Here is a 23,394-nt window from a genome sequence, read left to right as displayed (position 1 = left end):
GTGTGTGTGTGTGTGTGTGTGTGTGTGTGTGTGTGTGTGTGTGTGTGTGTGGTGATTGAACGCGCGCGCATTCGTGCGATCAGTGAATTTACTTTTCCGCTTCCATATATGACATAATATTCTGGTGCATTGGAATGCCTTTGCATTCTCATTATCTAATAAATGTAACACGCAATGCCATTTCTGCAGAGCACCAGCTCTGAAAGACACATAGTATTTGAAAAATATTAATTACACACTAGTTACTGTTCGGTTCGAGTCCCTGGAGACGGAGGGCAGGCTTCGTGTCAGGAGTAGGTGGGAGGCTGTTGTGATAAGCAGGTGGGATCCGCTCAGTGTCGCTGCTGTGGCCGTGTGCCTCACTTGTAATTGAAGCTCACCAGGGAACGACGGCATCTACCACTGCTGAAATGTATTAAGCAGTGTAACACAATTTAAGAGCTTGACATTTTAGCGTCTAATCAGAAAGCACTAACGTCAGGGAAATTGTTTCTTCTTTATCTGAGACGTTTTTTAAATGACATGAGCTTCACGGTGGAAAGAAAGGGAAAGGATTTACAACGAGGAAAAATCTGCCGCTTAGAGCACAGTGTGAGTCACTCTTAAATTTCAGTTTTATTTTTATTGCTGGCTGCTTGAAGAGACTGCGATGGGCACAAGAAAAAACTGAAGGTGGATTTATTTCATTTATCATTTTTTTGAACAAAGTTCACCACAGAATCCATTTTAGACCTTTCAGTCTAATTACAAAAGTCCGTGGAAATGGGGTGAGTACTTTTCTTTAAATTATGTCATATTGAAGTGCATTTTTGGGCACTCGTGTAATAGTTAGACATATTTGAACCAGAAATTACCATTTCTTAGCCTAAAAAGACCTACCGATATGTAGAAAAATCCATCGATATGGTTTTCACACGCTTTGCGGTGTTTTGTTATATACGGTTTGATTATGAGACTAAAGCCATTCTATACCATTTTCAGCAAACTAATACACGTGAGAAGGATTCCGACATCCTGCTGTGGAGTACGTAAAGTTGGGTGTGTTTTTCATTTAATGAGGACGCTGAAATGCGCGATAAATCCTGCATAACGCAAGGTCAATTTTGCATGCTTGTGTGGTCAGTTTAGACCGCCGAGAGATATTATGGACGAATGTTCCGGTCATCATTTTCCCGATAATTTTCCATCGAATCCGAGGGATTTCTTCTAATATCCGAATCAAATTTCACAAACGTATAATGCATTTTCACATACGCTTTAGAAGCAAGCAAGAAGTAATACTGGAAGTTTGAATCAATGATCTACCTGCATGAAGGTAGACAAACCGTGCAGTAAAATTCCCAGTCGTTAGACGCTGGATGAGTTTTTCCCAGTTCTCACAAATAAAAAGTAACGTAGCAGTAACTGCAGAACATTCTTAAGGCTGTTCGTCCGTTGCATATTTTGCCTCGAATCATTTTGGTTTTCTCATCGAAAGGGTCCCTAATCGATCAAGTGTCCGATATCCATTAAACTAAATCGAACGTTTCATTATTAGGTAACGGCCGACATCCGCTGTTATGTCTAGTGTTGCGTGTTTTTTTTTATGAATGAATTTTGAATTATCGTAGGCGCACAAGACTTTTGCACAAAGTTTAGTGCATCCAAAGAGGTTCAACTCGACTGTAGCCTGTCTTAAATATCATGTCCGGAAATGAGAGTATTACTAATTTATCGAACGATAATAAAATGCATGGGATTACCTTCATAATACAGTCTAGAGGCTCGCTTTATTTACCTTAATTTCAAAGTTGTAAATTCAGTCGGTCTGTATGCGCGTTATACAAAGCATTGCATTGATAATACACAGAAGTAGCTTAACTTTATTTGGCACACAGAAAGATAAACCTATCCAGGATAAACAGTTTTGACGGGGTTATAAACTGAAAACAGTGGCATGCTCATATCTGGGGTAGTCTAATTATTTAATTCGAAACAGTTAATCGGTTTCGTGGTCTAAACTAACGCCATTACTTATAATTAAACTTAAATAAGTCAATAATTAAGTTAGATAAAATTCAGAAGATAAACTACCCATTATACGCTTAAACATAATTTCGTGCTCTTTGGCGTGCGGGAAGAGCTTTATCCTCAATTAATTCAACCTCGTGAAACTTATTTCTGAGGCGAACACTGGTAACTACCGGACTGTTAACTGAAAGATTTACCGTGTTTTAATGCGGCACGTTAATTCGATACCCCGAAAAAGCAGAATGCAGTAAATCTAGGCCTTAAATAGACGTTCTTCTTGAAGCATTCCTGAAATCCGAGGCAGCAGGGAAACCAGCCTGACTGGGTCCAAAACAATAGAAAATGGTCTGTTGTGTTTCGTTGTGAGATCAGATGAAATAATTGTAAAAATCAGAATCATAATCAGTGATATTCATCTGTTTACTTGTCCTTTTAGAAGTACCTCTTCTATTTCGCTACAATTTTAAAGATATTTAAAAGCACCTTTCACATATCTGTAATTTATAAATTTATGTCCTTAAAACTGGTCCCCGTGCGCTATATTTTCAGAGCCAGCGAGTACAGCCGAGGTGTTTTTCGGTGGAATCGATTTTAAATATTTCCGCTCGCTAGCGCTTTTTTGCCCTCCAGAGCTGTGTTTGTCGGCGATTATAGATTAACTGCATCGTTCAGATGCGTTTTAGTTTGCCGTTGTACTCGTTTCTCACTCAGTGCTTATCAGCCCCCCTTGCTCAAATATGACCCTTGCCGCATAATTAGACTCTGCTACCGTTTACTTTTATCTCACAAGTGCTTCCTTCTAATAAAATCTCCCATTCTCTGCAAAATACATCAATTCCTTATTACGCAATAGCGAGCATGGAGGTCTCTGTCTGCTTTGTGCGGAGCTAAGAGGCCAATTTCTTGGGAGAGTCACGTGGAGAAGGTTTGACAGGGATTTCCCTTTTTAAATAAGAAGCAGGGGCAGCCGTCCTGTGCACGGGGAGGACAGGGGGAGAGACCACAGAGCTCGGAGCTGTCCTCCACGCTGGTTTGTGCTCTCCAGGGTTCCTGCATTTTGGGAGGGGTTCCCAGGGATGGAGGGGGCACCAAACTGGCTGATCTTACAAATGATGGCAAAGTGTTCCCAGTTGCAATGATCCGGAATTGTGTAACGATTACCTAGACGAGGGAGATAGACTGACTCGGACAGAAAGCACAAGGACCAGATGGTGGGAAATGGTGCTGTTTGCTGCCAGGTTCTGCAGGGATACAGACATTTTCAGTCTTGGCACAAATTATGCAGTGAAAGGACACCCCCCACATAGACACACAAACTTATCCACACTGGAGCTGTGCTATAGGCTAATCAGAACTATGCACCTGTGAGTTCTTCCTGTGTTTTCCTCCAGATACTCTGATTTCCAAAGACATGAACTGGTGTCTCTAAATCACCAGTAATGAAAATAAATGATATCTCACTTGCTCATAACCACTGTAGACTGATGTTATCAAACAGCCATCTTGGATATTTGAGGAGGTTATCCATCCATCCATTTTCCAAACCGCTTATCCTACTGGGTCACGGGGGGTTCGGAGCCTATCCCGGAAGCAATGGCCACGAGGCAGGGAACAACCCAGGATGGGGGGCCAGCCCATCGCAGGGCACACTCACACACCATGCACTCACACATGCACACCTATTGGCAATTTAGCAAGTCCAATTAGCCTCGGCATGTTTTTGGACTATGGAGGGAAACCGGAGTACCCGGAGGAAACCCCAAGACGACATGGGGAGAACATGCAAACTCCACACACATGTGACCCAGGCGGAGTCTCGAACCCAGGTCCCAGAGGTGTGAGGCAACAGTGCTAACCACTGCACCACCATGCCGCCCCCTTGAGGAGGTTAAATAATCACAAATTAATTTTCTCTCAGCTTGGACAGCGTGTCTCTTTGCAATATTTTTCTCAGAAGCTGTTTTATCAACATCATGCTTAACTTCGATTATTCTGAGGTTCTGTGTGCCCTGAATAGCAGGTCTGTCCTGCTCTGCTGCACCTTCTCGACGGTTTCAGCTGATAACAGCTCCAGCCGTTGAAGGTATCTCTGTCCCAGCAGGTCCGGCACTGCATCTTGAAATGTCCCAGATTGTCAGTCTGAGGAGCTCTGAAACATACCCCTTTAATCTAAAGACGTACCTGTGTACACTCCCAGGGGCGTTATCATACTGTCATTTTTGGTTGGGAGACCAAATTTGACTGTGTTGATAAGCTTGTGGAGAGAAATTCCTCGTTTCTCATTTTTTGTTCTCCAGACCATTAATCAGAGAAACACGGAGCGACTTCAGAGTCTATTTCTGTAGGTGTTAGATGAGACGCATCCTTCCCGCTTCGCCGCTGAAAGGTTCCTCCCTGTTGGGTGGAATGTTGAACTTTGGTTCTGCGTTGGCACTTTCACTTTTTCCTCTCAGCATGGCTTCAGCAGCTTGTGAAGATATTCTTCGTGCTGCTGGCACATAGCCGCTCGAACCCACCGGCAGATCCCCTTCCAAACTGCCCAGGACGATCGACCTGAGTGCACTGTGATTGCTCGTCTTGGAGGGCGTCTCTTTAGGTGATAAATGGAAGCCACCAAACACAGCATCTCCATCCCAGGCTCCTTCTTCCTCTAGATATTGCAACCCACTCATCCACTCCCTCCTATGGTTTCTGATGTGCCAGAAATTGGATCTTGCTCAAAGAGGAGGACAGAGGTTGCGTTTCAGCTGACGGTTCTGCATTTTCGCTCTGTGGAGATTGAGCTGAGCGCCCCCCCCCCCCCCCCCATGCAGCAGCAGCCTCAGTGCATGACACACCCTCTTCCCCAGGTATGACCCAACCAGCTGCCTGTGTTGAGTATTGTCCGCGACAAACAGGTGAGGCCTGCAGGAGCAGCTCCTCCGTCATGTCTGCGTGCAGCACTGCCAGGCATCTCAGGAATGTTCCTACTGGCAACAGGTCCAGGTTACCATGCAGGACCCTCCTGCAACACCAGCCAGACCTGTGTCCAGATGCTCATTGAGTCTAACTGGAGCGACCCGCTGCTCTTTACACGTGCCAAGACAGAAGCATCTCCGGCCCCTGGGGCAACCCCGCCGGCGCAGCCCTGGACGACAGCTGAGGGATGTCTTCCGCTCCAGTGTCAGACAGACAGGTTCCTGTTCGCCCAGCTGAATGCCAGCTGAAGGTTGGTGGGCATCGTCGATGGACAGCCATGTGAAGCGTAAGAGGACATGATTCATGATGGGCCACCGTGGAATAAGCTCCGCCCATCCATGGTCACACAGCTGAAGTGAATCAGAACCTCATAAAGATCGAGGGATATCTTCTTAATCGGGCAATTTCACACCGTCTCTCTGCGGCTGTCAGCGCAGCTTAGCTCTGTTTACAGCTAATAAGGAAAAATGCAAGGGCAGCCTCCTGCATCACTCTACTCCCGTCACTGCATTGCACCCTTTGGGCTCCGCTGCCCCCAAGCACCTTTGAAGGCCACGCTTTAGCATGATGGCCAGTCTCCTAGCCAGTGATTCAGTGCCCATGCGCTGGGTCGGTTGCACATGTATGGCATGGAAAAACGTCAGCCCACCCCATGCCTGGTGATCAGCAGAGATGCTGTCCCATAGGAGCAGCACCCCCCCCCCCTTTCAGTATGTGATTGGTTGTGTGTGATTGGCTGTGTGTGATTGGCTGTGTATGTTTGGCTGTGTGTGATTGGCTGTGTATGATTGGCTGTGTATGATTGGTTGTGTATGATTGGCTCTGTGTGATTGGCTGTGTATGACTGGCTATGTGTGATTGGCTGTGTATGATTGGCTGTGTATGATTGGCTGTGTGTGACTGGCTGTGTGTGATTGGCTGTGTATGATTGGCTGTGTGTGATTGGCTGTGTGTGATTGGCTCTGTGTGATTGGCTGTGTATGGCTGGCTGTGTGTGATTGGCTCTGTGTGATTGGCTGTGTATGGCTGGCTGTGTGTGTAAAAACAGTCCCACAAGCCTGGTTTCCTCTGCTGCCGTTGCTTTCGCGTTGAATCACATGGTCCTGCACCGATTGCACTGCCTGCAGGTTGATATTTCATTTTCCAAATAAAAAATAATAAAAAATAAAAACCGATGTAATGTCGACATTCCCCAAAAAATATAAAACAATGTAATTCCTTTATTCTGCGAAGTATAACAAAATATATTTTTATTTTTTATGTAACTTTTAAAACTTTTTAAAATTATATTCCACTAATCGTTAAAAAAACAATGTAATTATTCCACTAAAAATAAAAAGCATCGCAATGTCTATATTCCATTAAAAATTAAAAAAACAATGTAACGTCAATTTTCCGCTAAAATAAAGAAAACGATGTAACATCTATATTTTTTTACCCCCCCACCCAGCACTGATCAGTAGAATAATATAGAGATTAAGACATTTTTCCCCTCTCGTTTCTCTTTAAACTCCAAGCCCGTGGCCTCCGAGTTATTTAGGTTTGAGACCCCTGATCTGTACGGTAATTTCATGGGGCAACTCATAGTGAATTAAGTTGCTTGAGCAGGTTCACAGTGAATATCTCCCCCGGTGTCTCTTTAGTTCACATTTTGGCTTGAACAGGCACTCAGAACATTCGAGTTGATGCTATATTTTCCCTCCATTCATCCGCTTATCAAGTGCAGGGCCACTCATCCCAGAAAGAACAGGACGTCAGACAGGAGAGCATCAGCTCAGATCCTGCCAGTCAAGGTCTCTCTGTAGTACAGAGTCACTGGTCCGTTAAGTTCTAGGTTTCCGTGTTTGTCCTCACCGCAGAAGTGTTTTTTTTTTTGTTTGTAGAGTCAGGCTGTAAGACGCACAGAGGCTACAGGTTACATACAAAGCAGCCGGAAGAAACCGAGAAATTTGCATGTGTTCCCTGATTGAAAGGCCTTTATGTTCTGACTGGTCTGACGCAGCATTCGGCTAATCGGGTGGTTCGACGGCACTCTGTGCCCCCAGAAAGGGGTGAGTGTGAGGCTGGGCGTGGAGGAGCTCTCACACTCTGGTGTTGGCCTCCATGAATCTGCAGCCTGCCACCTTTTCCTGGAGCTGTAAGTACTCAGGAGGAAATCACACCTTTGTCTTGCACGTTTGCGATCCGCGGCGAAGCCTTGCTAATGGGTCAGGAGCGGACCAGCGGAGGTGACCTTGTCCTCAGCCTCAGTGACGAGCCGCATGTGTTTGCGCCTATGCTAATGAGCCCAAATTTCTATATTTGCACGGTACCATTAGCATGTGTGCCAGCCAATCACAGCAGTGCCCCCGTCGCTCGGCCTAGAAGCAGAGCCGCCCGGAAGGTTGCTCGGTCCCAGCGACCGGCTCAGATTGGTTGCGTTGACGGTGATGTGTATCGCAAATCACCACATCGTCCTTCCCGGAGGGAGAACAATCTCAGGCGTAGTCAAGGTAGCAAGATTTGCGGCAAACGTTTGTGGGTCCCTTTATTTTTAGGCCTGTGGCCCAGGGACAGAAAGGCCGTCATTATCTTCACCCGAGCCTTTAAATAGGCGAAGCTTTATTTTGTTTGTAGTGTGTACTTCAGCTGAGAGGGGAAGCGGATCCGTCGCTCAGAAGTGGGTGTCGATCAGGGACAGTTTAGGGCACTTAGGACCTACTGAGAGCCACCACAAGTCCCGTGTGGTTCCTGTTATCTGAGACCGGGCCAGTGTGCACCATGTGGTCCAATCACACATAGCACAGACGACCCCCCACCCCCAAAAAAAAAAGAATGCCGTCTCCTCCCCAACCTGTTTCTGCTGACTGGAAGGCGATTCTGCCCTGTGTGCTGAGAGAGTGAAACATCTATGGTAATCCATCAAGCCCCCCCCCAGCATAGCAGCATGTGGAGTTTAACGACCCCTCTGACTCACCTCCAGTGTCAAAAGGCCTTCTGAAAGAGCCCTCCGGAGGTAATTAGGTGAAGTTTTTCCGATTACCTAAATTAAAACGCGCTTTCATAACGTCTCGAAATCGCCATGGACCTGGCAGGACGACCCTTGTTGCTGATAAGAGAAGAACAACATTGAAATTATGTTATTATGTTATTATATTATTTTGAAACATTATCTGGTAACAGGTACCATAGATGTAGTCTAACAGCCCAATAACAATTACAGTTGCATGATGTGAACAGTTATCCAGTACAAAACACAAACTGAATCACCTTAGTCATGAACTATCAGGTCTACAAACCACGCCAGCAGCCTGTGTGATTAGGAGTTGAAGGTGGCCACCTTTGAGGTCTTTACTGGTTCATGAAGTACAGGAGTGCGAGACTTTTACCGGGAAATGAGGTACGACACCGGAGTAGTAATGATTGTGTTTTTATGAACTGCTGGGAACTCCTTTACGATCAGAAAGATGCAAAATGGAGATCCAGGTCGAGGGTGGGGCGGGGGATCTTGGGCACGGGTAAGGTGGCCCCCTCACAGCAGAATCGGAGTTAAGCGCTTTCCGAATAGCCGTCTGCGATTTTCAGGGGTTACGAGGTGGTCGGCTTTCCTGCTGCCAGAGGGTCCCATTCCATCTGGTTATTTTAAGCCGGCGTCTCTGTGGGAACCTCTCTGGCCGAGGACCCGATGATTCATAAGACAGGAACCTGTTTAGTGCTTCTGCTGGAATCTGGCTCTGCGTGTGTCACTGCATAATGCCCTGCAGCCTGATGAGGGCAGCCACACACACACACACACACACAGACACACACGCACTCACCCACCCAATGCAGGGCCAGATAGAATGTGAATACTGTGTCCCCCCTCCCAGTCCTCACATACTTACCCCAGCCCTGACGTTTTCCGCGTGGATGGGACGCCTGCGATTGACATGTGCATGCATCCCGTCAGCTGGCATTTTGATGGTGCTCGCTTCCCATGTGAGCTCACAGGCTCCATCACATTAGCGCTGGTCTGAGGCCAGAGCAGGCTCCACCTGACCACCTCAATCCGCTCAGACGAACCCTTCACGGTGAACGGAGCCACGCGGTGCGACGACGGCGATTCCTGCAGCGCCAGACATTCTTTACATTTCTTACAATGCTTTGTTTTTTTTTTCTGTTCCTCCTCATGGCCTCGCTCCCGCTCTCGTGTCCCGCAGAGAGCAGCCGATCTTCACCACCAGGGCTCACGTCTTCCAAATCGACCCGACCACCAAGAAGAACTGGGTCTCTGCCAGCAAGCAGGCCGTCACCGTCTCCTACTTCTACGACAGCACGCGCAGTAGCTACCGGGTCATCAGCGTGGATGGCTCCAAGGTGAGCATCGTGGGGGAGCCTGGCTGACTTGAGGTGGTATGAGCCAGGACTGGGCAGGAGTTTAGTGGTGTCAACAGTGGACCTCAGAGAGATGGGGGTTGACAAATGTGGGGGGGGCTGCTCATTCCCTGATACCACAGCATAGAGCTGGAATTCTGCTCCACCCCCCCCCCCACCCCCCAAGAAACGGCACAGCAAAAGTGACGGTCACCTACATTCAATGATGCCGGCGCCAGGCTTTGCAGTGCACCGTGGTCACACTGCTGAATGGATGAATGTTACAGGAATGTTATATGAACGTCAGAGAGTGGGGCAGAGGGCAGGAACAGCGAGGAGATCACAGAAGACCCTCCCCCCCATAGAATGGTCCTCCCCGCCATAAAATGCGTCCTGCCGAACGCGGGAAACCTGGCCCGGCCTCTTTCACGGTCACATTCTGCATCCCGATCTTCACACTCCCTCAGATCCGCTCCCTGACCTGCTGTATAACTTTCCACACTTTGATTTGCTCTCCAGAAAACTAGTTGTCCTTAAGCAGGGTATTTCCCCAAAGCCGCGTGTAAATGATTCATTAGTGATAAACTCATTTGCGCGCCCTCTGCATTCTGACTATGTACTCCAGTGTCCCCTGTGCAGTTTTCCCTGTAGCCCTTTGACATCATGGCTGCGGATACAGGCTCTCGCCACAAATCCCCGGCCGCACAGCCCCCTTCACAGCCATTCCCATCATGCCTCTAGCCACCAACATTCACCGCCAACCATGTTAACTTTAGCTTCTCACAGTCCGTCACAGTCCAGGCTGATCTGCGGGGTGTGACTGGAGTTGGGAGGGACCAGCCACAGGCTGGGTTTGTGAGGCTCGCACGCGGTGGTGGGTGGGGTGGTAGCCCCTCCCCCAGCAGCACTTCCTCTTGAATGGGGACCGGGGGGTTCGGCTTCACGCCTTACGGCCCACACAGGACCAGCTACTTCTACAGGATGAGGTCAGTTTAAAGCTCGGATACCTGCATGATAAGATTATCGGAGGGGGTGCGGGCGGCCAGGAAGCAGCCGAACTAGGTTGCTAATGGGCGCCTCGCCTTCAGACAAGTGCGCAGCTTCCGGGCCGCCTGCTAATGGCAGCTCTGTACGCTACATTTCCCCACAGTCAGAGACGAGCTTTTGATCAAATTTCAGGCAGCACCGGATATTAGTACCAGAGAGGCCCGGCCCACATCTCAGCAGGGGCTTTCTGAGGCTCGCTTGATAGCTCTGTCTTCCAGCTCCTCTCCGTCTGACATCGGCTGATGTGTTTGTTTTTCTGGCCCCTTCGTGTTGCCCCCCACCCCTCCTGGAAGCCTGCAGTAGCACCCTAACAGCACCCCAGCACCCACTCTCCATTACGCACCAGTAACCGAATCGCGCCTGCTCCATCCCACCATCGAAGTAGGGGACAACAGAGGTGCCGATCAGTCGGCCGTCCATCATACGATGGGGTCACCATGATGAGAGCAGCACAGATCCCGTCCACTGCACCGTGCCCCTACCTCCCCCCACTACGCAGGGAGTGCGAGGGATGTGAGAGGGAGAAACGGGAAAGGATGCAGTGAGTCAGCATGAGGACATTCATGACGGAAATCATTGTTCTACTTTGATGGTACTTGTGGGAGGAGAGAGCGAGAGAGAGTGAGAGCAAAAGAGAGAGACAAGAGATAGAGAGAGTGAGAGAGAGAGAGACAGGGAGAGAGAGAGACAGAGTGAGACAGAGAGAGAGACAGAGAGTGAGACAGAGAGAGACAGAGTGAGACAGAGAGAGAGACAAGAGATAGAGTGAGTGAGAGATAGAGAGAGAGACAGGGAGAGAGACAGAGTGAGACAGAGAGAGAGAGAGACAAGAGATAGAGTGAGTGAGAGATAGAGAGAGAGAGAGAGAGAGACAGAGAGTGAGACAGAGAGAGATAGAGAGTGACAGAGAGAGAGACAGAGAGTGAGACAGAGAGTGTCTTAGTCACTGTTCAGCCAATCTGTAATTATCACAGGGGTTGCACACAGTTTCTCCAGACGTATGCCAAAGCTCAGTCTGCTTCTCCAAGCCCTGAAAGTAACACCCATCTGGTGCACTCCTCTGCATGTCCTGCGCTCCTGAGCTTGTCTGGTGCTCCAATGAGAAGTAGCGACAGTCCCGAGAATTAGGCCTGTCTGGGACGGAGCCCCAGTTTACGATAATCTCAGACCAACTGGATTTCACCCTGAGAGAACTTGAGGTCATGAAGTATTCCAGGCTACTGGGTCAGTAGGTGCTGCCTGCTCTTCAGGGAGCTGCTCAGGGCTGGACAAATGATCTCACGCACCTGACATCCTGAGGTGCTTATTGGAGATGCTTCAAAACACAGCACCAAACAACCTATAAATGCAATGATTTCAGTTTTTATTTTTTCAGCCACGATTTGTTACAAGTCTCAAAAGCAAAGAAACGTGATACCGAGCCCCTTAATTCCACCACATGTTCACCGTGTAGCGGAATGTGAGCGATGGAGAACGAGAATGTTATAAAAGATGTGAAATATTTACAGTTATCTGAACGTACTGTGAGTGTTTACATAGAGGAGAATGGACTGTTATCTGAGGATGGGGATCAGGAGAAGATTAGAAAGTACAAAATTCCTGATCGCAGCGGATCCTCCCTGCAGGTGCTGTCAGGCTGTGCAGTGCAGCCCCCGAGCCTTCAGTCCGCGATGGCCCTGCATGGTAATCAGTGCTGTGATCAGCATTCCGCAGGCCAGCTGGCCCCTTTTTCATTTTAAAATATAATGTTGTGACTGGGGTTTATTTCCCTCTCTAGCACTAGAAGCAGCTGGCCCTGCCAGTAAGGGAGTCTGGGGCTTTTTATAGGCTGGTGGGGCATCTCCTGCCTGTGTCAGACAGCGGGGAAATGTACAGTCAGCAGGCGTCTGGCAGCAAAGCAGCCCAGAGGTCACTGGCCTTACAGGCCGTGGGGTCCAGGTCGCGCGTAACACATGTGCGTCAAAATCACCGGGGTATGGTGAGGCGCTGACACCAGCAGCCTGTCATTTCGGGTCCTCAGTTCCGACAGAGAGACACCATGTCGCCTCAAGAAGGGAGATGCATCTTCATTAAACTGTCGCCTGTTTCATCCTAATTGCTGTAATCTGCACCTCCACGTCCCGCAGGGCCGACAGAGGGTGTCGCAGGCTGGGCCGCTGTGCGCAACTCTCACTCCAGGCTTTATATACAGCAGCCCCCCTCCCGTCCAGCCATTCAACATCATAGGAATCCACTGTGCGGTCCCTCCCCCAGCTACGTCAGAACATGCAGCATGCGTGTTCTCCAGGTGTTCTGCTGACGTTCTCCAGTTGTTCTTCTGGTGTTCTGCTGACGTTCTATCTGAACTCTGATTTCCTCCTACAGCCCAAACACATGTGCGCTTGGCCGTCTGATGACCCTCAACCCAGTGTTTCACTGTGTTACTCAATGTCTAGAACATTCCACCCTGGATGTACCTTAACTGTAGGAAGAGGTAAACAGTAATTAGTGCTCAGCATCCATTTATTTATGACATTTTATTGATCCCTGGGGGGTGATTCTCTTTTTGCCCACCCCAACATGCTCTCTAGGACACACGTGTAGGTGAGAGTGAGCACCTGTGCAGCTGGTGGTCAGGGGCCTTGCTCAAGGGCCCACAGACGTGTGACTGTTCTACCGAAACTGGGCAGTCATCGGCACAAAGGCTTAGTCCACAGAGCCACATGCTGCTCACACTGAGAGATGGACTCTTTTCTGAAGGAGGTGGGACAGTCTTCCCTGATATAGGTGTCCTTCTCAGCCGGTTTCACTCTCCTTATGCCAGGTGATCATCAACAGCACCATCACGCCCAACATGACCTTCACAAAGACCTCGCAGAAGTTTGGTCAGTGGGCCGACAGCCGGGCTAACACCGTCTTTGGCCTCGGATTCGCCTCAGAGCAGCAGCTTGCTAAGGTGAGGGAGGGGGCGGCCGATCGGGCCACAAGCTTTCGCCCAAATGTTCACACACACCCCCCCTCCCCGTCCTGCGCCTTGGGCATCTTTGATGCAGTTGAGAGGCTACGGTCTCCTGTAGTGTTTGAGTCTATTTTCTCCTTTACCTGTAGTTTGCGGAAAAATTCCAGGAGGTGAAAGAGGCAGCAAAACTTGCCAGGGACAGATCTCAGGAGAAGATGGAGACCTCGAGTAATCATTCCCAGGTAGGCTGAGGGCTTGTGGACAAAGCCCCCTCTTCTCTCACCCCCTTGTTTTGTGAGGCCCAAGTTCCCTCTGACCCAGGTGGAACGGAGACATTAGCCACAAAAGCCCACCAGGCAAAAATAGGGAAAGTCGGGACAAAGGTCAGAGAGTATTAATTACCTGCCAAAGGTCCAGCTAGAAAAATGCACTTGGCTTTGCTGGAAAGATATGGAAGGCGGAGTGGTGTGAGAGGGAGGGAGGGGCGGGTGAGCGGCTCTCGGGTGTCAGCGGTGAGCCAGACTCCCATCATGCCGTGCAAGAGTCACTTTACTGCCTGTCAATACGGATCAGGCCCAATGAAGCATCCTAGGGCTCCCTCGCATCCATCCACCAGGCAACAGCAGTCCCATGCTTCCTGTAGCGCAAAATTCCGGTTTGTCTCGGCATTCTGGGTCGGCATTAACCGATCACTAGTTTTCGAAAGAATCAGTAGATACTCAGTGCTGCCGGGCCCCGAACCTCCTGTGGGCGGCTCCGCCCACTTCTGACATTGCCTTACCTCTTCCCGCACCCTCCCTATACCTGGCGCAGGAGTCAGGCAGGGATACCCCCTTATCGGCGCAGCCCTCTAGCATCAATGGCACGGATGACGAGAAGATCTCACACGTGGAACCGGAGGACGCAATGCTGAAGAGCGAGAACGAACGTCTGCGGTCCGCTGTGGAACAGGGGTAACCGGCCTCATGCTCAAAGGCACCGCCACCTCAGCTGCCGTAACACACACACACACACACACACACACACACACACACAGCCTTTGGGATAGCTGGCATTCTACTGCAGACTGTCACTCTGTTATTACAGACAAATGCAAATCAGATCCGCAGAGCAGGAAAGCACAAATCCTCCGTCTTTTATCTGCAATAGGACACGTGAGATGTCAGGTGATCCCAACAGGCGGAGATGTCATCATCGGCCACCCTTCCTGCAGAACTGACATTTAAAGCTTATTAGTCGCTTAAGAGGGCGTCGCATGAGGCTGCTTCATCGGCCCAATCGGAGTGCGCCCCGTGCTCAGGCGTAAGAGCCGGCCGAGGTCACTCTGCCGCGGCGATGTGTCTGCACACCGTACCAACCTCTCCGCCCTCCCCTAGCAACGCCAATGCCCACAAGCTGGAGACGGAGCTGCAGGCCCTGAGGGAGAACAACGCCCGTCTCGCAGAAGCATTGCAGGAGTCCAACAATGGCGTGGAGATGTGGAAGCAGCAGCTGGCTGAGAGCAAGCAGGATGGGGAGCAGCTAAGAGCCAAGGTCACCTCCCGCAGTCTCACTCAGCCAGTACTGCGGAACCCGTGGCACATGTAACATAACTAGGTTCATATTAGCTATAACTGAGGCCTCTTCCCGTTATTTACCGAGTCATATTACCTGAAATACTACAAAAGATATGAATGGGGACATTTGTGGACATTGATATACAAGCTTATTGATGTGCAAGCAGGAGGCTGCAGTCTGGGGGATCAGTGACTGGGATCCTGCTGATGTCTGTCCATCTCCACGGCTGTAGATCGTGGAGCTGGAAGCGCAGTGCAAGGAGATCGAGGAGGAGAAGAAGAGGAACGCCCAGCTGGCCAAGCAAGTGGCTGAGCTGGAGGCCGAGATAGACGAGAAGGACAAGGTGAGGCACACAGAGGCGCCCAGACAAACACGGCCGCTGAGCCTAACCTGCCATTTCCCTACGAGTTTGCTCGGCTGTGTCATTTTTTAAAGAAACCTGCCATTCTCTGCACCTTCTGTGGGCTCTTATTGCGGCACCTCTGAAGGATTCTGTGAGTCAGTAGCACAGCAGAGAGGGAAGCTGTCGGTCAGTGTCAAGGTCTCCCGAGGAGAGAGGGCGCTTTTGGGGACTGCAGCAGAGCCGGGGGTGCGGATGAGGGGGAGTTGGGGAAATTTGGGTCCAACATTATCCTACCGGATTAAGCTCCAAGAGAAAATGTTAATATCGACTATTTTTGGCAGTCCTGATGTCAGTGTCTCGTTGCATCTTGAGGACCAGCGATGTTTGCGTTTTCCTCAGCATAAAGATAAACGACCCACTTGGTAAATCCATTCACGTGATCCATTTCTCAACGCGATGTTGTTTTTGTCGTTATTAGACTTTTGTCTGGATTTTGTGGAGGTTTTCTCTTGAAGTCACTACCTGGAATAATACATTGCTGCTGAACCTAATTTAAAATTACCTTAGTTAATTATCTGAATCTCATTCATTCTGGGGACGATCCACCCACCGCTCTTTACTTATCCTGAACAGGGTGCTGGGTGCGGTGACAATTGCTCACATACGTCACAGATCACCAACCAGAAATCGACAGCTGTTAGCTTATTTATTCCACAGCAGCAGTAACAGCAGATCGATGAACAAATATGACGGCAGGGTGACTGATACCCGGTCTGGCTGAACGTTGGCATCCTCTGATCAGTCGTCATAGCCATCTCCCGGTCTCTTTTTTTAATTAGTTTTTTATTCAACCCGTTAATTTCTTTCACTGAGGATAAAGTCTGAAACAAATCGTTTGTCAGCCTGGACTCTGCATTTTTGATTCATTGTTTTCTTGATCTGTTCTTGCACCCGGAACATAAATAATGGGCTTTTTTACTTGGAGGGGATCTCGCTTTGTGGCTCGAATCGTCATGCATTCTGTCTTGCTCTCAGCAGGTGGTGAGTCCGTTTGTTCTGTGTTTTCAACAAGAACCTTGCCATGCTTCGAAAACCTGCATTCTAGTCAGGTGGATATTTTTCAGAACCGAATTCTCCTTCTGGCCTGTGCAACAGCTGTTTGATGGCAGAGAGCCCGACATTCAATGGCTTCAGCATCTCCCAGTGTAATGTAATATTTGATCAACAGACGGCACAGTGGCTAAGGAACTTGTACTCAGACGGGCGCAGGTTAAACTTCAGTGGATCCTTTTGTTGTGAAATTGAAAAAAGTATCTAACCTGAAATGTGTAGGGAAAAAAAGTTCAGTAGAACATCCCACCACTCGACAGAGTAGAGTTTAAATGATTTGCACTTGCATTCTTCAAGGCTATCTGGTAAAAGCATCTGCCAATAAAATAATTGATTTTCTATTATTTACGAGACACCATGCATTGTTTTCTCCTCTGTTATTGTCTGTAATACAGGCTGAGCTAATGAGACTCATCACTTCTACGTCACATCACTATGTTTTTCATAAGCTTAAAGGAGAATGGAAATAACTTATCTAAATTCCCCATAAGGTGTGATTAAGGGGGCGAGCGCCTGCATGTGGGCGCCCCGCAGACGGACTGGCATCCCTTCCAGGCGGCACGCTAACCCCGTACCCTGTGCTTCCTGTGACGTGTCGCTGTCACCATCACCCTGTACGGGGAAATCAGCTGGCGGATCTGCTCGGGCGTGTTGACTGTCTGTGTGTCTTGCAGGAGCTGACTGAACTGAGGAAGCAGGCTGAGATCATTCCTAAACTGATGGACGAGTGTGAGAGCATTAACCAGAAGCTGGAGGTAAAAGGCACCGGATAATTTTGGTGGGGGGGGGGTCACACATCGCTGCTGGAGGTAACTTGGCGAAGCAGCAAGGCATGCAGAGTGTTCCGGCTTGCTGGGGGAGGGAGGCAGGGGCCACTGCGACAGCCACTGAGCTGTGAGTCATGGGGAGCCGAGTCACTGCGAGGCTCGCTGACTCTCAGGCGCTCGGCGCAGAAAGACACACTGCCTATATCTGAAATGGTCAGGTGAATGGATGGATGGATGGAAAGATGATAGATAGAAGGATGAATGGATTGATGGATGTCAGATAGATGATGGACAGGAGAATCAATGAAAGGATGGATGGATGAATCCCGGACAGATGGATAAATGGATGGATGGAGGGATTGCTAGTGGTACTGTTGGTGGTCGTACTTTACAATAACTACTGTTCCCACCAAATACACACAAATAATGTCAATGTTCAATAGTTATCTTCTCATAGTGATAATAGTAGCAATATTTCCAATTTCACTGCCGTATGGCTACAGAACTGCCTTTATACTTTGTGATTTGCAGTTGGCCGAAACAAAGAACAAGGACCTGGAGGACAGGATGGAAACTCTGCAGGCCGACATAGATGACAGCCACCTGAAGCAGGATCAGGTGCGTGTGGAGCTAAAGCGGTTCACGGACATCCTGGATGGCAAACTGGACGAGCTGCACGACTTCCGGCAGGGGTTGTCCAAACTGGGGATGGATAACTGAGAGAGCCGGCTGGGGGCACCCCTCCATCCGAGACAGGCAGGAACAAAGAGGAATTTACCCGCTGACTACAGCGCTCTACTTACTCAGATGTTCTCACGCTGGCGTTTTGATTTTTTTTTAACAGTTGAACTGATAGTTCTCAGTTGTAACGCTGCTGCAATGAGCCATTTCCTGGCAGATCGGGAGAGGGGGGTGGGGGGTGATGAATGGGTGGCAGATTTGGTCTCAGATGCCCGATAAACTCTCTGTGTCTGACTCCTTCCACGAGGGGCCACTTAATGACGTGCGGTGCCTCAGACGCAAACAGTACGGCGCGGTACTACGGCAGAGCAATAACAGGGAAGGCTGCAAGCCACCCCAACCCACGGCAAGGACCTGCCGGACGGCGGCCATTTGTGATGTGGAAAATGGAGCCTGGAGCCAGGCTGAGTGCCTCGCCGGCGACCTCCGGCGGACACGATGACAGCTGGGACTACATGCACATACACAAACTGCACGGCATCTCAAAGTGCCTCGGGTCCGCCTGCTCGCAGAAGCGCCCCTGCTCAGGAGATCTCAATAATTTAGTACTAGCAAGTCTAATTAAAATATTATGAAAATGATACATATGTGTGGGCATGCATGTCTGCAAGAATGAGGTGATCTATACAGTACATACACATCTGTCGTACATTACTATGGATGGGGAATGAAGATCCAACCCAAAGTCAACAGCGGACAGTCGAAACACAACATGGAGGTGGATCTTCAACATGAACACGAACACGCAACACAAATGTGGACCTTCGGCAGCATATGACTGCAGACGTGCAACACGACCATTAGCACAGAACAGGAATGGACACGCGATTCAACATGTACGTGAACATACAGGGTGAAAGTGGATGAGCAACGTGAAGATGAAAGAGCAGATACAGGTGAACCTTCAGAAGAAACATGAGCAGAAAAGATGGAGGTGGATCTTCAGAAGGAACATGGATCTTCATGAGAATGACCAGGGAGGTGCACAGTGATTCCAGGCTCCTGCAAAGCCCACCAGACAGAGAGCTTCTGCTGATGCTTTGACGGTGCATCGTGAACACGGTGTGCCGACTCGTATGTGCATAGGAACATAAGGGGTCTTTAGTCACATGTTGTCAGCAGAAGGCTGAAGATTTGCTGCGTCCAAGCTGGACTTTCCACACAGTGGCGGTTGGAGGGCGCCGCGTGTGCATGAGTGTGTGTGCGTGACATGGGAAGGGTGGATCCGTAAAAAAACAGTACATCTTTCAATTAGTAGTTCATATGAGGGGTGTATTTCCTGCAGTACTGTGTCCTTGTGGTGATTTTACTTTTAAGTTTTTTTTTCGTGCTGGGGGTGGGTAATTTATATACTATATACCAGTATTAAGTATTAACGATTAATAATTAACACATAACAGCCCACACGAGCCTTCAGTGCAGGGAAGACGGATATTTATGTTGGTGTCTGCAGACTTGTCAGTGAACCATTGACCCCCCCCCCCCCCCCATCTCTGGATGGCGAGATTCCTACAGGACACATGCCCCCCCAGAGAGAGGCAGATTAGACCCTGCTGACTTTGATACAGCTTCTATCATCTATAACAATATATAGTGAAGTTGACAATACCTGCCCTTTTCCTTCTGTGAAAATCCTGTACACTGCAGTGATTTTTATTTCACTTCTGTACCACATAGAGATAATTACTGTTAAAGTATAGTTTCATTAAAAAACATGGTGTCTGTCTGTCTTTTCTTCAGCAATGCAAGGTAAGCAAGAGGATCGTATTTATAAAATGTGCTGAGACTCAAAGAAGCATGCAGTTTCATGCATTATCTGTATATGTACCGCTTGAGTGTTTGGGTTCGAATATGTTTATCTAGAGGATAAGTGCATCTTCCTCCTGGCTCCGAATCGTGCTGCCTTTTGCCAGCTGACTTGAGGGAGTGAAGCGCGTATGGAGACGTTTACATACTGGGCCCGGAAGCTGAGGTCCTGTTCACACCGCCTGCGACGCTGCAGTCTCGCATGTCCGTCAGCGACTCCCGCCGACTCATTCCCCTGCATCTGCCGTCGTGTGGGAGGGAGACTCCGGCAGTTCCGCGGCACCGCAGCCCCCAATCCCACGCCCCCCTCCCGCGTCACTGTAACGAGTGGGCGAGATGGCGGAATACAATTAAAACCGCGTTGCAGAGATGCAACTGTGGGGTACCTCCGCAGAGCCATCCTGTTTCCATAGCAACGCCCAGTTGCCGGGATCCATCTGCACTCCAAGTGTGTGGCCGTCACCCATGGCGAGCCCCCCCCCGCCTCCCCCCGGGGTGTCCCCTCCCACGGCCTCGGCCGTGCCGAGGGGTCCGTTTGGAGCTGGCACACCGAGCCTATTGGGCAGCGTCGCGGGACCGGCTGAGAGTGGCTCGGCTGCTGCACTCAGGAGGATGAGAGGGCGTTTGGACAGATGAGTCAAGGAGCCCCCCCCCCCACACACACACACACCATGCAGGGGGCGATCTCCAGCCCATCACTCTCAGGAGGACCGGCGGCCTGCAGTGCCCAGCCCCAATCCCACACGATCCACCTGGTTCTGTAGCACCCCAGTACTGACCATCAAAAACAAATAATCCCTTTTTTAATCTACCAATAATGGAATCCTACCACAATGAATTTCAAGTAATTTATTAAAGCTGTAAGTTTGGATTTAAGCTCCCAAAAGCCCCTTGTAAGACCCCTGGTATTTAGCAACATGTGCAAAAGTAAGACTATGTGTTGTGTGAGGGCAGCCGGCCAGTCCCTTCCGGGGAAAATGCTGCAAGGACACTGAAGCCACAGGATTGCGACATGCATGCAATACCTGCTCGGGGTCAGCAGTCACAATCTGACTACATTACAAGACATGATTCTCTCCCCACATCCCGAGCCTGGAAAGTGAACAAAATCCCCTCGTGGATGGCTGGCTCTGATTTACATCCCCCCCACTTCTCAACAGGTCCTATTTTGAAGCTTTTCGGCTAAGTATAAAGCCTGGATGCTAATGCTGCCCTGTCTTCTGATGTGACATGAACCCCACACACTGCACGAGTTGCTACCTGATGAAACCAGCGTCCTGGACTCATGTGGGCATACTAGCTCTCTCATGCATGACAAATAAGATTATCAAACAAGAGCTTGAGCAAAAAAAAAAAAAGAAAAAAGCATTTCAGTGGAAGTAATGAAGCACATGAGTCAGTCAGGTGTCGCCAGAGAGCACGCCGTTAGTGAGAAGCGCTACCAGCTCTTTCCGGAACGGTCTTTGCTGGAGAGCCTCGCTTCCCACTTCTGTCCCTCGAATATCACCCTTTAAACGGTTGGCATCTCTTTATTTCCAACCCCCTCCCCACCCAAACCCTGCTTCTTGCCCATTATATTCTCAACTGCATGTAAATTCCTCATTCCTTGGTTAATAGGCATCTACAGAGAGAATGTACGGATTCTGCATCCCCTGTGTCTTGTCCTTTAGGTAGGAAAAACTTCATAATTACTGCCTGCTGGTGCCTGCCGGGAGCAGAGCGAGCTCTTTTAGGACGTGACTCATCCGTCCAACGCCACGCCACCCTCTTCCCTGACCTTCGATCAGCCACGTGCACGCACACACACGCACACACACGCACACACACACGCACACACACGCACACACACGCACACACACACACACACGCACACCGCTGTGCCAGCACAGATTTCATTTTTCAGGCACGACGCCTCACCCTACCTCTGCTGCAAGCAGCACTTCTTTACACAGCGTGTAGTTGGAGTGTGGAACAGTCGTCCTGTTAGTGTAGCGCAAGCTAAAACCCTGGGTTCCTTTAAATCAGAGCCAGATAAGATTTTAACAACTCTGAGCTATTAGCTGAGTTCTCCCTAAACGAGCTTGATGAGCCGAATGGCCTCCTCTCGTTTGTAAATTTCTTGTTCTTAACAAATTGCTGGAATGTGCCGGAAAGGTCACGTGGCCGGAGATGGCCGAGCCTCTGCAGGCCCCCCTCCATGAGGCTCAGCCCTGCCCCCCCTGCCCCCCGCCCCCCCGTGACTTTCGTGCTCCGCACTGTTAATGGTGCCAAAGATTGGCCACAGGTGTCCAGGTTGGTCAGGCCCACTAACTCACCAGCAGCCACCAAAAGGGCACCTCCTACTGGTGAGTGAAAAAGAGGCAATAGGTGTGGGGGCTGTGGGGCTGTGAAGGGCGTAGCGAGAGCACAGCAGCTGCACAAGGTCTGTCACCCCCCTTTGATGTCCCCATGAAGAGTTTGCGTGGGCTGTTAAGCGTATCCAGCTGTCTCTCACTGCTACGCCTCAGGTCTCAGTGTCTATTTAAAAGCACAGGCCAGGCTGGTCAGGGCAATCAGACCTTAAAAGGGGGACATACTGACTGTCCTGAGTGTCTATCGCTTCGCAGTCCTTCCTGTTTAGGGATAAATGTTCACACCATCAGGCTTTAAGACGACACAGCAGGAGTCCTCCAGGGATCCGTGACCAGATCTGGGGATAGCTGCAGCCTCTCGATAATGATGAAACTCACAGGATCTCTCCACATGTCATTTTTCAGTGTTCACTGTGATACCCTGCTATCCACACACACGGCATGTGCACGCACACACACACACACACAGCATCACCACCATGTACTCTATACCACTAGCTTCCCCTGCCTATGGAGTTTGCAGCTGATATTGGTGCAACTTAGTTGCCAGGGAAACACCATCCTTGCAGGCTCCATCTTCTTTAAGTTGTCAGCCTCTTGTGTTGTTCCGTATTCGTGTGAAACCGTTTACGCGGTGCCGATAAAATGCATTTCCGCAGCCTTTTTTCTGAAATAGACCCAACAGCGACACTTCAACATTCCACTGCGCCCCTTTGAGCACATACGTGCTAAACAAGACGGTGACGTTTTATCTTATGTAACTGTACACCGGAAAAGATTATTTAAATGATCATTACTCCGGCCATCTCCCATTATCTTATTATTTAAGTATTCAGTCGAGGCTTAGCCTATATACAATCGACAATAGATCACAGTAAAATAAATTGCCAGTACAAAAACGACAACGAATCAATGAATAAGAGATGCCTGATCTTATATAAGGAAGAACATCAAAACTACGTTACATAACTATTATAAACCGTTTGTGATACATTATAACAGATTCTAGTGCCTCAAAATAAGTGTGAATTTTGTCACAAAATAAACATTTTAATTTGAAATGTGTCGCGTCTCACTTTGGTCTAAGAGGTAAAACCACTCGATTCGGTGAAATTCTGGAACAAAACCAACATCTGACCAGGAGTACCGTCGGAAACGGGACAGAAACGTTTCTCTCTAATGCGGGGTTTTTTAAAGTTGGGTGAGTGAATTTGTCATAGCCAGTGAAATTCTGGATAATAAGAATCTGAGATGATCAGTCACCTAGCGGAAACATCTTACTTAAGAGTCTATATTTATAACAAACAACCGAGTTTCTAGACGAGCGGGGAGGACTCTGTGAGTCACGGCAGACTGAGGCGTCATTCCAGAGCCGCCCACCGGCGCCTGCCCGCAGCCCCGGGCGCAATGGCGCCCCATCACCCTACGCCGGGG

General features: G+C 49.3%; 1 protein-coding gene across 1 annotated transcript; it reads left to right on the top strand.

Moving 5' to 3' along the window:
• Positions 1 to 266: 266 nt before the first annotated feature.
• Positions 267 to 19,515, top strand: LOC125706452 (homer protein homolog 2-like). The gene is made up of 9 exons (XM_048973155.1): positions 267 to 767; positions 9,147 to 9,303; positions 13,151 to 13,282; positions 13,435 to 13,527; positions 14,099 to 14,238; positions 14,662 to 14,818; positions 15,075 to 15,185; positions 16,970 to 17,050; positions 17,594 to 19,515. The coding sequence occupies exons 1-9, from the start codon at positions 763 to 765 to the stop codon at positions 17,780 to 17,782; spliced, it is 1,065 nt and encodes a 354-aa protein (XP_048829112.1). The 5' UTR covers positions 267 to 762; the 3' UTR covers positions 17,783 to 19,515.
• The last annotated feature ends 3,879 nt before the right edge of the window (positions 19,516 to 23,394 follow it).

The sequence above is a fragment of the Brienomyrus brachyistius genome, chromosome 13 (assembly GCF_023856365.1).
Source record: "Brienomyrus brachyistius isolate T26 chromosome 13, BBRACH_0.4, whole genome shotgun sequence".
In the NCBI taxonomy this organism is placed as follows: Eukaryota; Metazoa; Chordata; class Actinopteri; order Osteoglossiformes; family Mormyridae; genus Brienomyrus; species Brienomyrus brachyistius.
The sequence above is the reverse complement of the archived record's forward strand: the minus strand, read 5'-3'. Positions and strand labels throughout refer to the sequence as shown.